The sequence below is a fragment of the Squalius cephalus genome (genome assembly GCF_949319135.1).
Source record: "Squalius cephalus genome assembly, chromosome: 10".
Taxonomy (NCBI): domain Eukaryota; kingdom Metazoa; phylum Chordata; class Actinopteri; order Cypriniformes; family Leuciscidae; genus Squalius; species Squalius cephalus.
In genome coordinates, this window is record NC_137131.1 from 37,200,509 (window position 1) to 37,215,666 (window position 15,158).

The 15,158-nt window shown below is 38.8% G+C and overlaps 1 protein-coding gene across 1 annotated transcript; it reads right to left on the minus strand.

Annotated features, from left to right (window-relative positions):
- Positions 1-588: 588 nt before the first annotated feature.
- On the minus strand, positions 589-15,045 carry mpp4b (MAGUK p55 scaffold protein 4b). Its single transcript, XM_079883633.1, has 22 exons — positions 14,807-15,045; positions 13,522-13,647; positions 13,203-13,324; positions 13,039-13,116; positions 12,415-12,498; positions 12,017-12,148; positions 9,953-10,034; positions 9,723-9,808; positions 8,957-9,028; positions 8,217-8,413; positions 7,984-8,042; positions 7,858-7,875; positions 7,134-7,175; positions 7,017-7,037; positions 6,757-6,771; positions 6,558-6,599; positions 3,733-3,912; positions 2,940-3,020; positions 2,765-2,858; positions 2,543-2,651; positions 1,113-1,247; positions 589-1,001 (listed from the first exon to the last, which is right to left on the minus strand). Exons 2-22 carry the CDS (start codon positions 13,577-13,579, stop codon positions 810-812), a joined length of 1,899 nt encoding a protein of 632 aa, XP_079739759.1. The 5' UTR covers positions 13,580-13,647; positions 14,807-15,045; the 3' UTR covers positions 589-809.
- Between the last annotated feature and the right edge of the window lie 113 nt (positions 15,046-15,158).

Here is a 15,158-nt window from a genome sequence, read left to right on the forward strand (position 1 = left end):
CACATGCCAAATTAAAGGGATAGTTCACCCAAAAATAAAAATTCTTTCATCATTTTCTCACCCGCAAGTTGTTCCAAACCTGTATGAATTTCTTTCTTCAGCTGAACACAAAAGAAGACATTTTGAAGAATATGGGTAACCAAACAGTTGACAGACTCCATTGACTTCCATAGTATGGGGAAAAAATACTACAGAAAGTCAATGGTGCCCCACAGCTGTTTAGTTACCCATATTCTTCTAAATATCTTCTTTTGTGTTCAGCAGAAGAAAGGAATTCATACAGGTTTGGAACAACTTGAGGGTGAGATTTTTGTGTGAACTATCCCTTTAACTGGTGTTAGTTCTGTTCTTCTTATTTCTCCTCACCACTCTGGAAATCCTCGAAATCAAGTACAGTTTAAAGTGGATTAAGAGTGCTCAAAAATACTTAATAACAGCTTAAAACACTTGTTTTCTGTAGCTTTTAACCACTGACTGACTGTTTTACAGTATGCCTTATTGAGGTGTATGTTATTTTACAAATGATGTAAAGCACATTGGTCAATGTGTTGTTTTAATTGTGCTATACAAATAAAGTGACATTGACATTAATAAAGGTTTAGGTTTTATTAATGTTTTCACAAGGGCAAACAAAATTTCAACAAAGTATTGACACCTGAAAAAAAAAATGTGAACAGATTTTTTTTTTATAAAGACTAACATTTTTACAAACAAAACACACATTAATTTCACCATAAAAGGTGAAAAAGAAAGTTTATTTATATATCCACACCCATCTGCACTCCTAAAATATGATCCCTTAGCTCTTATTAAGACTGGTCTGTTGGCCTGATCCATGCGGTCGGTACCCACTGCGGTTCATCCTGAGCTCTTCTCACTGCAGTCAGCAGCTGAACACATGCAGCCTGCAGGCCGTCGTTCACGATCACATGATCGAAGAACTGACAGTAATGCTGCTCCATCTTGCGTCCTGCATCCTCTATCTCCTGAAAATCTTCATCCTGTCTCAAGAGAGAGAAAATATAGAGAACATTGGAGATGTGGTACTTTAAAGACATAAACTGAAAAGTAAAAACAATGATAAACCGACACAGATAAAGATGCAAGCTCACCTTAAAGGGTCGGCTGATGTAGTAATTTGTGATGATATGCGAGTTCATTCGTGTGCGTTTCATCTGCTCAAAAGTAGGAGGCTTTATAAAGATGACATACGCCCTCAGCTCTGGGGTCCTCACTGACTCTAACGCCTGAAGGTCAAGAACAATCGTCAGAATATGTCAGGCATAATTCAGAATATACAACAAATGGTTTTGCCTAATTCAATTGCAATTCAACTCAAGGTTAATTCTATAGCGTTTTCCCAATACATGTTGTTTCAAAGCAGCATTACAGTTAGGAAGTATTCTGTTATCAGCCAGAGATGAGTGTGTCAGTGTAATGTCCATATGGCAGTAATATACAAGCTATATAACTTATAGCCTATTAGTTAACAACATGTATTCAGTTTGGCAGAAACATTGAATGTGTTAGGCAGCGATTACAACTTAAGCATAATATATGAAAGCATTGTTTGTCGATCCAAAGTTGGCATCAGAATATGGGAACTTTTTTTAACCTGTTTTACATCTACTAGTTGAAAATCATAAATCTGATTGTTTAGAAAGGTTATATCACACTTCTCTTTCAAGGCTATTATCATTAAATAAACTAAAACTATTAAAACAATTTTTGTTAAATAAAATATAAATATTCGATGAAAAACTTGAAAAAATGAAAATTAGAAATGTTGCCTGGGCAACTAACTAAAATAAGTTAAGTTGAAACTCTAAAATTACTAAATAGAAATAAATTAAAACGGAACTAATTGAACTAAAACTAAAACTGAAGTAAAAATAAATGAATAAAAATGACAAGTTATAACAAAATTACTAAAAATGTAACATTAAAATGAAAATATAAAAATAACAGGTAATTCAAAATATTTATAAAAATAGTATTTCAAAAACAATAAAATAGTTCTCTTCAGCAAGCGGCAAGATTTGAAATTTGAGCACGAGTTACACATCTATGTTTATTTAAGATTAAAGTCACCATAAAACCAAAATTGACAATTCTTGTTTGTTTATTTTTTTATAGAATTTTGCAGTATTTATTATAAATGATTTATCCGTGCATATGCATATTTTTTTTATTCATGTGCGCTCATTATCTTTAATCAAAAAAACGTCCCCTCTCTCTTGCAGCAACATCTCTTCTCTGATGACATGTTTACTGACGTGAGGGCGGGACAACCTGTCAATATCATGAGATCCACCAATAGCAAACCACAACCATCCAATCAATACCCGATGGATAAAATCAAAGTCCTGGCCTACATTTTGTCTTATTCAAGAAGCCGATTCACTCGGATATACATGACAATAGGGAAGAAAAAACGATTGCAGCTTCTGTTTCATGCAGACTTTAAGAGGTTGTTCACATTCCTAACATTAAATATTAGCAAACACCACTAATAACAACAGATGAGATGAGAAAAACTCACATATGGCTCAATGTCAATCACACAGATCTTCTCACTTGCCAAAACATCTTTAATCGCATCCACACTAGTGCCATAGAGATGACCTCTCAACTCCCCAAACTCAATGAACCTGAGGAACAAAGAGGAAAAAAGTGTCACTGACCTATTTAAGATTAAGAAAAACATTTTGTCAGATATTAAACTACTGACTGTGTTAAACATACACTAGTATATTTAGACCACCTGTGATTGCAGACCATGGTGTCAAACTGCTTTCGGCTGATAAAGTGATATTCTCTGCCAGATTCCTCATGGCATTTGGGTGGCCTTGTGGTATCTGAGTGGAAATAAAAGTTAGACATCTTCAAAATCAGTACAGCTAAATCACACAAAGTCATATTTGTAGTATGAAACTCACGAGGAATGGCTCCTTGGTAGACCTTTGGATTGATCTCAATTAGCCTCCTGCGCAATTCATTCACGCCGACACCGGACGGACCTGACGGCATATCATATTCATACATGATCATGTGCAAACAAGAATGGAGCTACACAAAGTTGTACAAGATCAACACTACCGGTGAAAAGTTTGGGTCAGTAAGATCTTTTAATATTTTTGAAAGAAGTCTCTAATGCTCACCAAGTCTGCATTTATTTCAATGCAAAAAGGTGATATTGTTTAATTTAAAATAACTGTTTTGTATTTAAATATATATAAAATGTATGTGGAAACGATTTTTTTTTTTTTAGGATTATTTGATAAATAGAATGTTCAAAAGAACAGCATTGTTGTGAAACAGAATTTGTTTTAACATTATAAATGTCTTTACTGTCATTTTTTATCCTTGCTGAATAAGTTAATCTTACGTACCGTAAACTTTTGAATGGCAGTGTATCATGTTTTCCACAAAATATTGTAAGCAGCAAAAACTATTCTCAACATTATAATAATAAGAAATGTTTCTTGAGCACCAAATCAGCATTTTAGAATGATTTCTGAAGGGTCATGTGACACTGAAGACTGGAGTAATGCTGCTGAAAATTCAGCTTTGCATCACAGGAATGTAATATTTCACAATATTACTGTTATTACTCTATTTTGATGAAATAAATGCAGCCTTGGTGAGCATCAGACTTCTTTTAAAAACATAAAAAATCAGTTAAAATTTGAAACTGTATGTAGTATATATGTGTATATTTAGCCCACTCACCCATCAGTGCTATGAGGCGGTGTGTGTGCTCTGGATGGTGCTGGTACCGCACCACCTCCTCATAAGGGTTGACCAGGGAACTGTAACAGCTTGTGGGGCAGCGCATGGTGCAGAACTGGGACGTTCCAAAAGCCTGACTTCTCCGCCGACGACAAAGACGCAGACTTCGTCGAAAACCAGCTGACATACACACCATAAGATGTACAAAGAATAAAAGCACATTAAAAAATGCAAACAGTTATATGATGCTACAGAATCAGGAACAGATACTTAAAGGGATAGTTCACCAAAACATTTATATTCTAGCATTAATTACATACCCTAATGTCGTTCCAAACCCGTAAGATTTTCGTTCATATAAGGAACACAAATGAAGATCTTTTTAATGAAATCTGAATTTTCTGTCCCTCCACAGACAAATAAGCAACTACCACTTTGACACTTCAGAAAGTTCATAAAGAGATCGAAAAACTAATCCATATGAATTGAGCGGTTTTGTTCAAATTTTCTGAAGAGACACGATCGATTTATATGATGAACAGATTTAATTTAGGTTTTTATTCACATGTAAACATTGATCAGCAAACATATGTCACATAAACAGAAGCTCAACCATACTTATTTGATGCGCAAGAACAAACCTCATTGGTTCTTGCAGAACCTCAAACGTGCTGTGTAACGCGAGAACAAACCTCATTGGTTCTTGCAGAACCTCAAACGTGCTGCGTAACGCGAGAACAAACCTCATTGGTTCTTGCAGAACCTCAAACGTGCTGCGTAACGCGAGAACAAACCTCATTGGTTCTTGCAGAACCTCAAACGTGCTGCGTAACGCGAGAACAAACCTCATTGGTTCTTGCAGAACCTCAAACGTGCTGTGTAACGCGAGAACAAACCTCATTGGTTCTTGCAGAACCTCAAACGTGCTGCGTAACGCGAGAACAAACCTCATTGGTTCTTGTAGAACCTCAAACGTGCTGCGTAACGCGAGAACAAACCTCATTGGTTCTTGCAGAACCTCAAACGTGCTGCGTAACGCGAGAACAAACCTCATTGGTTCTTGCAGAACCTCAAACGTGCTGTGTAACGCGAGAACAAACCTCATTGGTTCTTGCAGAACCTCAAACGTGCTGCATAACGCGAGAACAAACTTCATTGGTTCTTGCAGAACCTCAAACGTGCTGCGTAACGCGAGAACAAACCTCATTGGTTCTTGCAGAACCTCAAACGTGCTGTGTAACGCGAGAACAAACTTCATTGGTTCTTGCAGAACCTCAAACGTGCTGCGTAACGCGAGAACAAACTTCATTGGTTCTTGCAGAACCTCAAACGTGCTGCGTAACGCGAGAACAAACCTCATTGGTTCTTGTAGAACCTCAAACGTGCTGCGTAACGCGAGAACAAACTTCATTGGTTCTTGCAGAACCTCAAACGTGCTGCGTAACACGAGAACAAACCTCATTGGTTCTTGTAGAACCTCAAACATGCTGCGTAACGCGAGAACACTCTTCATTGGTTCTTGCAGAATCTCAAACGTGCTGCGTAACGCGAGAACAAACTTCATTGGTTCTTGCAGAACCTCAAACGTGCTGCGTAACACGAGAACAAACCTCATTGGTTCTTGTAGAACCTCAAACATGCTGCGTAACGCGAGAACAAACTTCATTGGTTCTTGCAGAACCTCAAACGTGCTGTGTAACGCGAGAACAAACTTCATTGGTTCTTGTAGAACCTCAAACATGCTGCGTAACGCGAGAACAAACTTCATTGGTTCTTGCAGAACCTCAAACGTGCTGCGTAACACGAGAACAAACCTCATTGGTTCTTGTAGAACCTCAAACATGCTGCGTAACGCGAGAACACTCTTCATTGGTTCTTGCAGAATCTCAAACGTGCTGCGTAACGCGAGAACAAACTTCATTGGTTCTTGCAGAACCTCAAACGTGCTGCGTAACACGAGAACAAACCTCATTGGTTCTTGTAGAACCTCAAACATGCTGCGTAACGCGAGAACAAACTTCATTGGTTCTTGCAGAATCTCAAACGTGCTGTGTAACGCGAGAACAAACTTCATTGGTTCTTGCAGAACCTCAAACGTGCTGTGTAACGCGAGAACACTCTTCATTGGTTCTTGCAGAATCTCAAACTTGCTACGTAACGCGAGAACAAACCTCATTGGTTCTTGCAGAACCTCAAACGTGCTGCGTAACATGAGAATTAACTTCATTGGTTCTCGCACGTCAGGCGAAAATGCTTGAGCTTCCATTTACCACAACTGATGTGTGCATTGATGAATGTTTATGTGAATAAAAGCCTAAATTCAATCTGTTCATATAAAGCGATCGAGTCTCTTCAAAAAAATTTTACTAAACCGCTCAATTCATATGGATTAGTTTTACAATCTCTTTATGAACTTTTTGAAGTGTTAAAGTGGTAGTTGCTTATTTTATTTGTCTATGGAGGGACAGAAAGCTCTCCGATTTCATCAAAAAGATCATCATTTGTGTTCCGAAGATGAACAAGTCTTACGGGTTTGGAACGACATGAGGTTGAGTAATAAATGACAGAATTTTTGGGTGAACTATGCCTTTAATACCTGTATGTGGTATGTGTTGTATTTTGTTATTAATATAATATACTCAATGCATGTGATCTAATTGTGATTTTACAACTAAAATAACACCCAAAAAATTAGTTTTGTCATCCCCAGTCACCTGACTGGTCAATATGAAAAAAACAGGTTAGTGTTTGTGATGCTGTAAACCATCTAATCTGCTGTGGTAAATATAAACCAGTAAATCTTGTAATATCTGAGAGACACTCACTCAGATAAATCCCCTCAACGTTCGTGGTGAATTCACTCTCCTCTGAAACACATCACAAGACACAGTTTATATTTGAACAAATACAGAATAATTATCAGTGACTTAATAAAAGAAGAAAAAAGGAGTAAATCAGCACAAGCAATGGCGATTAATATTAAACTTTTGGATTTCTATAGTAATGTGTTATATACACACTCACCATCCTTTAGCTCTTCTGATGAATCATCATGAAGGAAACAGCGACATAAGTTATCAAAGGCAATATTTTAAAGTATTTAAAGATGCACTCAATGTTGTGGCACACTTCATCTTTAACATCATAATATCATCATTTGTACACAAATCTAGTTATTGCTATAGTCACAGAAATGGTTTTGTTTGGGGGTCAGTACCGTTAAACATTGACCCTAAACCTGAATTCAGAAAATGTTTCTCCTGATATGTTCAGGACTTACCTACCAGATTCAAACGCCTCTTCATCTGTGCACAGGGAATAAAAACACACAGGTGTAGGTTTAACAAGCATTATATAAGATACGGTTTTAATACTCATTTAAATCAGACAAGAAAACTTACCTGTTTCTACACATTTCTCATCTATGGCAATCATGTCATCCTCTTAGGGGAAGGAAAAAGAGGAAAAAATTATGATTTTTCTGCGAACAGCGATGAGTCTATGGTCTGTTTCACATGCAGTGTGTAAGCTTTAGCATTACATTAATTTTTATTTTTTTGGGGGGGGGGGGGCATTAAAAATGGACATAAATTATAAAATGGTTTTCTAATTCACATGAAGAGTATCACATTTACATCCAGGAGTAATTAATCTACACGGAAATAAAATCTCAAAATTTCAAATGCTGTTTTTTAAACTTTAGATTCATCATAGAATCCTGCAAAAATGTAAAATTTTCGTTCATCTTCAGAACACAGATCTTTTTGATGAAATCGGAGCGCTTTCTGTCCCTCCACTGACAGCTACGCAACTACCACTTTTGACGCTTCAAAAAGATCATAAAGATATCGTAAAACTAATCCATGTGAATTGAGTGGTTTAGTCTGAATTTTCTAAAGAGACTCGATCGCTTTATTTGATGAACAGATTTAATTTAGTCTTATTCACATCTTCAAAAATCTTCATTTGTGTTCCGAAGATGAACAAAAGTCTTACGGGTTTCAAACTAAAGAGGTTGAGTAATTAATGACAGAATTTTAATTTTGGGGTGAACTATCCCTTTAATATGAATTCTCAAAGTCAAATTCAAGAACAGACCTGTGTATTTCTAGACTAAATGCTCACCTTCATCCACAGTACTCACTGCAGGTTAGCATGGAAACAAAAGATAACCAATACATATCAGCTGAATTAAACATCCTGAATAAATGCACATATAAAACAATAACAGCATTTATACAGTTTACTCACAGGTTTTGCCGCAAGTGTGAGGATGATAAGGCTGAGACCACCAGAACTCTTTCTGCTTCCTACAAACACACACACACAATCGTATTTGGCTTTTAAAATTGGGGACAGCAGTGATTGTCAGCGTAATCTCAAATCACATTCAAATCAGCTGCCAAATCTCATCAAATCATAGGCTATGCAGATGTGTAATTATTCAGTCACCGACCTTTAACCCCTGACTACTTAGAACTGACCTTTTCAGTAAGCTTGTGGAAGGAATGAGGCCAGCGCAGGCAGAGACGCTGGGTAGTTTTACAGCCTGCCACCAAAGGGTGTCCGACTGATCCACAATCTCTAGGATATCTCCCTTCCGGAACGCCATGCCGGCATCTGCGCAGGGAATGGAAGGGTCCACGTGGGGATTGTAGTCCACCATGGCTCGCACATACAGCTTGTGAAAAGGGAGCAAAAGTCATAATATTCAGTTTACAGACATATACAATACACCTCGACACTTAGCATGTAAATAATCATGTATAATTATTTATTTCAAGTTGTTATAAAATGTTTTAATTCTTATTAGTTTGATCTAATAACTAGTCAAGTAAAGGCAATAAGCTGATTTCACTTCCGGAACATTCGTCATACAGAAAATGAAAGCTCAAGACTAGTGCATTGCATTTTGGGATGTAGTGTGGTATTATCAATTACACTCTATGTGTCGCTGTTTTGCTTTTGTTTTACAAAAAAACAGTAATGGGCTGTTGCTGCTGCTTGATTCCTGCCTTTTTATTTTTTTAAAATACACATATATTAGTGACAACAAGGACAGCCCTGTTTGGTCTCGCACCTCCTCCTGCTTTTTTGGAAACTTCTGGCTATCCAACTATACTACTTAATCCAAAGAACTGGATGCTTGATTCCTGCCTTATCATCGGGTATTCCATGCCATTTCTGTTATAGACTAATCAAGTGTTGACATTTGATAGCTCACCATGGTTTGGTTGTTGACTGGCCTGTCAGTGATGGGAACCACCTTAAACATCATGGTTCCATGGGAGTGAGCCTGTGGCAAAAAATTAAGACACAACTTCATGAATTCTGATTTATCATAGTTTTCTTTTATTTTCCTTTAAATTAAATGAGAATAGCTTTGTTGTTTTGTACAGTAAAACCACTGGTTTGACTTTGAGATAAAGAGAGTTATTTTAACAACCAATGCAAATTCTGGGTAATTCTGGGTTATTCTATGTTATTCTGGGTAACACTTTGCATTGGTTATGGATATATTTATATATATATTGGTTATCTGTTGTAATTTTGGATATATATTATGGATGTGTCTTGCTGGGCCAAAGTGGTTTGGGGCTGGTCAAGCCAGTACACTCGAATAGCTACGATGTTCAATGAAAAAGTTGGTAAAGCTAGTCAAGATGGTCTTGCTGGTTAAACTAGTGTAACGGATGCCAGCTGGCAAGAGCTGTGCTGGTAAACCTCACTCTCCTGGCCTCAAGAGACACACTTGCAACTGACTCTTGTTAGCCTGCTTGCCTCCCATGCCATCAGTTGCCGGTTCAAGCCCTTCTTAAAGTGGGCCGAGCAGAACCGGTCACATTGGTGCCGTGACCCGGAGGGAAGTGAGGTTTAAGAGGTTGAGTGTCACAAAGGTCAGCTGCTACTAGCTATTACAGAACCTGTTATCTAAACAGCAAGAGGACACACAACATATAATATACACTCATATGAGTGTGTGTACTAACCAGAATTTGTATGATCTGTTCTGGTTCCAGTCCAAACACAGGATTACCGTTTACTTCCACCAGCCTATCACCAGCATGCAAAAGACCTTCAACAGGAAGCACATAGACAAGAATGGAGACTCCATGAGACATGTAATATAGAGAGTATGTGATAGTTGAGTATGGCATATCAGAGACACAAATAGAGAACAGAGGTTCAGAAAAAAACAGTAGAGTCAGGTATTTCTCACCACTGCGGTCAGCCAGTCCTCCAAATATAACCCGAGCAATGTATATTTCTCCCGTCACATCATCTCTCCTGATTGTTGCTCCCTAAAAAAGCAGATATCAATGCAAATATCTACAAGGCTTAATTCGATATGCATCAAGCACAAAACATGCATTCATCAAACATCATTGCTACATCTGATGGAAGTGGCATGCCAGGAACATTGTTCAATGACAAACTGAACTGCAATGTTACATGAAGAGAAAGAGAAAAAAGTCAAAAGAAGAATCAAATGATAAAAAAGAGAAAATATGATCTGATAAGGGATAGAGTCATGGAGATGATGAAGTTAAACCAATGAGAATGACCAATGAGAAAACAATACATCACTTCCAAAAAGGTAGGACAAGCACTAATATGACAATGGTAACATCAAGGCCTGGTGGTGAGTGGTGATGACATATAAAAACACACATATTAAATATTTGAAAGACCTGCATGCTTGAGACAGCAAGAATCCGAAAGGATGTTCATAATGTGGAAAAGTGGAAGTAGCCTCATTCTTTTTTCTTCTTCTTCTGGTTAAAGAAACATCCAAATGTGCTGCTGTTCACTTTGTGGTTTTGAGCAGGGCTGGATGTCAAGGACCCATTGGTCATCCAGTCCTGTACATCAACCTGTCTCCTTTGAGAAGATAGTGATGGCTTTGTTTTGGGATTAAATGACCTCCCCTTTGATAGCACTGGCTGCTCCAGCAGAGTGATGGCAGATGAGGAAGAAGAGGAGGAGGAGGAGGAGCAGGAAGGACAATGAGAAAAGCGAGAGGAAGAACCAATAGCTGGACTAGTGGGAACACTGAGCGATCTGCTACCCATCTGATTAACCCTTGTACTTGCAGTCTCAGCGCAATGTGGAGACACTGAATTTGTGTTGCTTGTGGATACTAGCTCCTGGAGCTTCTCTACTACATGTGTTAGCATTGTCAAAGCCTGAGAATTCTCCTGCACACTCTCAGATATGCGTTCAGTAGCAGCGGCCATCCTCTCACCAAGCAGGTGGACGTTTTCAGAACTGCGCTCCATGCAGCTGGTGGCCTGCTGCAACGTACTCCGCAATTCATCCAGACCTTCCTCCTTTGCCAGCCTAGTATGGGAGCATGTCATGGTCTTTCTTACCCGATGACAGTGCATTGGGCTTGGGGGAGCAGTTCGGGCATGAGGGGTTGTTCTAGAAGGTTCTGAAGGAGGATGATAGTAGCAAAATGATGAGGAAATCCATGGGGAAGGTTGAGAGAATGTATGTGGCACAGAATTAGCAACATCACACTCCTCCCCACTGTCTAAATCCTCAATCAAATTGTCTTCAGAGAAAGAATGAGAAAAGAATGGTGAAATGGATGAAGACAAGAAAACAAAGAACACTAATTAGATGATGCTTTCAGCAGAGGCATACATGTCGCAAATCTTGATGAATGTAATAATGGGAATCTCCAAATCCACAGTTTTGGTCCTTACCAATCACAACTGTGCTACAGACACAAGGGGTGGAGCAACTGAGGCTCTGTTTCCATAATGCATTGCTCTGTCTGCAACTGCCAAAAGTGTTGCAGAGGTGTGCAGCAGTGGGAGCAACAACACTTGGGGACACAGTCTTGGTGGATATGGAACCACCCACCCGGGGACCTTCCAACTTGGCATCTAAGCCTCCATCCAGCCGTCCCGCAGCTGAGAAGAGTCCACGGTGGGTTGCTTGCCTTAAAGTTTCCCAGTGGCTTTGAAACCTTCTTCCAGTTCTGGTCTATCCATGACAACACACAGCTCATAGTTACCAAACAGAACTCTTTACAAGATCAGCTATTAGTGAGATTTAAAAAAAATAAAGCAACAAACAAACTAATATATAATAAACACAAGAAGAAAGAAGTTTTTAAACCACTAGCAGTCTTTACCGTTGTACCTTTTTGCCATGATTATCTGAAAGAAAGGCTCCAGCAATGTACATTAAAAGAGCCTAAATAAATCACAGGACAGGTCAGTAAAAGCAAGTCTTAGATTTGCCTGCCACTCCTTTTTCTGGTCATGCTCACCAGAGGCTGATTGTTTTTGACTAAGCAAACAATCCTCAAGGCTTCCTCATCTTCAGGTAGGTCTTTAGGCAGTGCTGGCAGATCTGGCTCATAGTCCCTCAGACTTACTGTGTCATGAGCCGAGAGGAGAGCCTGAAAAATATATGCGGTTTTTATTATTTTTATGGTTGACAAAACATTCCACACAACTAATTGAATACTGAAAGTGTATATCTTTAAAAACGTAAAAAAAACATAACAACAATGTCTCCCAACATCTATCTGTCCATAAAGTCTGGCCTGAGAATTTGAAAAGTTTCTGTTGTGTAGAGAGTGATGGCCAAAAAACGAATTACTTTGCCCCTCTAAACCACTTACTGTTTTAAAAACATAATTGTAACTTTAGAAAGAATGCTCACCTGAAGGTGGGGTTGACTGAGGAGGGCATACAGTTCTCGAGCTTCATTTGAGGGGTTTGGGACTGCAAGCAGGTCAGATAGAACCTAGAGTTCCAAAACAAGAGTCATGACTTATTAGGAAATCAAAATGTATTAGCAAAAAAGTTAGAGTCAAGACCAGACTCCCTAAAACCAAGATCTCTAACAGACCCTCTTAGACAGAGATGGCAACTCAAGCCCTCAAGATTCATTGTCCTGCAGAGTTTAGCTCCAATCCAAATCAAACACACCTGCCTCTAATTTTCAAGTAATTCTAATTTCTTTGGTTATATTAGATTGACAGTGGACCTTGCGGGCCAGAGTTTCCACCCCAGCTCTAAGACCTAGATCCAGACCCCCAAAGGCCCAGACCAGCACTAGACATCACAAGCCCCAGATTCAGCCCACAACCTAACCCCAAAGTCACAAACTGGTGTCAAGAGGTCTTAAGACCAAGACCACAAGATCAAGACTCCCGATTGGTACAATCTGCAAGTCCCCAGTCACAGGAAGAGATCAAGCCATCAAGGAAGTATAAACAGAAAGTACATGGAACGAACAGACCAAACTATGGTGAAAATTAAAGACAGTGAGAGTAGAGCTGACCTGTAGTGAGAGTCCAGACGAATAGGAGAGATACGGCCTAGCTGGACCCTTTATGTGCCTCTGTAGACATTCATACACCTTCAGAGAAAAAATAAATAAATAATGATGAACCCTCACCTATAACTCACTGTTAATACTATAAGTTTATGTAGGATGGACTCTACCTTTAGTAGAGACTGCAACCAGGGGGCATTGAGGAGACTGTGCAGTAGTTCAGCTCCATTTATATCTTTATTGATAGAACCCCTCACCTCAGCAATCACAAGTGCTAAGATCTGTGTCAGGCCTGTAACATACAAAGCAAACACCTCTAGAACTTTAAGCTTGTTGGGTACATGCCAGTTATTTACCAGTGATGTTGGATGGCTTCTTTAGCAGCTATAGTAACGTTAATATTAGCATCTTGCTAATCAGCTTGACAAAACAAAAATTTAAGTTGGCAGCTTCCAAATTTAAGTAGTTACCTGTATTGCAGTTTCTTACCTTTGTCTCCCATCTCCAGTGGAGCCGACCCTTGATCAGTCTCCACGTTTGGTCTCATTGTCAATCCAGGAGGGTTTTGAGGTTCAGGGAATAACCAAACAATACACTGATCCTCCTCATATACAGCTGCAAGAAAATCCACATGAACTCAAGTACAACTGCTGATCAGTTATTGCCTGTTATTTCCAAGTGAACTGTAAATTCAGTAGAAATGTCATGTTTTACAAAAGCACCGTAACCTTAAGTAGACCATAGAACCATTGGCGCACCGATGGTCTCTATGATCTACTTAAGCTTACAATGCTTTTGGGAAATGCAGTATAGAACTTTTTGTAGTTGTAAATACAATTCCCGTTTCCTGGCTTACTTCACGTATACTTCATAATGAGTTAGATATGCACTTAAAACCTTTACAGAGAAAAAATGGTGGTTGTTTCAGGTGGTGTTGCTTAACGATCAGGGCTGGTATCCAAAAGTTTGTAGGTTCAAACTCAACAAGGATCATCACTGTGCTCTTGTGCAAGGCAGTTAACCATAGTTTGGTCCATTTGGACTGTCCTTGTCATTAGTGTCCTATACTTTGGATAAAAGTGTCAACAGTATGACACATTTGTGTTGGGGCTGATAACCCAGAGGTCTTAGATTTCAAAATGGAAATCCGGAAATCCAAGAACGGAGGGGTCCATGAATACCCTTGTCACAGTTTTGACCTTGAGCAAAGCACTTAAGTACAGGTTACTCCAAAGGACCTTTCCTGGTTATAAGTACACCATTAGTGGTTTTGGATAAAAACACATTTGCTACATAAACAATAACCAAAAGATCACATGAAAGAGTGCAATATAAATATCTCAACAGGATTCGTTATGAACACTGTAGGTAAAGACACTGAATATTAGTTTGCAGATCTTTAGAACAAACAGGTGCACATAATTTTCAGACTTAATAACTTAAATGGGTTTGAGATATTTTCAAACATTCTTCTTTTTGAGAGTTACTGTCCTTTTAAAAGTGGTTTTAACTCAGTGTTTCTGTATTTGAGTCAATTTGCATCGCCAAATCTGATTCTTGACTGAAGGATATGTATAGAATGTACACATAACATTGCTGAATTCCAACTGGAGCATCCCAGGAATACACACAAGGAAGGATTTAACGATTACAGTGAATAAAAAGCCTACTACATTTGTCCCGCAGGGAGCTTCCTCATTGATAAGCCTGGAAGGCAAGAACCACAAACTCACATCCAGGCAGAGAGACTTAGTAGCAAATCCTGTTCACTTACCTCCCTCTTCCCTCACGTTCAGTTTGTCTTCTCAGTTTAGATCCCAGTTTAGAATTTAACACACTGAAGAACTTCTGAAGAGGATTTAGTTTGCATGATGACTGTCAGTTTTAACTTGCTCAAATATGATAGTATAAACAGAGGAATAACGTGGATAGTATTCCATAACAGAGCACAGAAAAGACCTCTTGGAAAAAAGAAGTGTAATCCCTCTCTATCCTGCTTAATCCCTCACAAGCAAATGAGTCAGCTGGGGAGAGAGAGAGAGTGTGTAGGAATGTGAGAGAGGAAATTAGGAAGGGAGGGATTGGACAGTGTCTCTAAGAGTGAATGTCTCCTTTCATATTCTTTC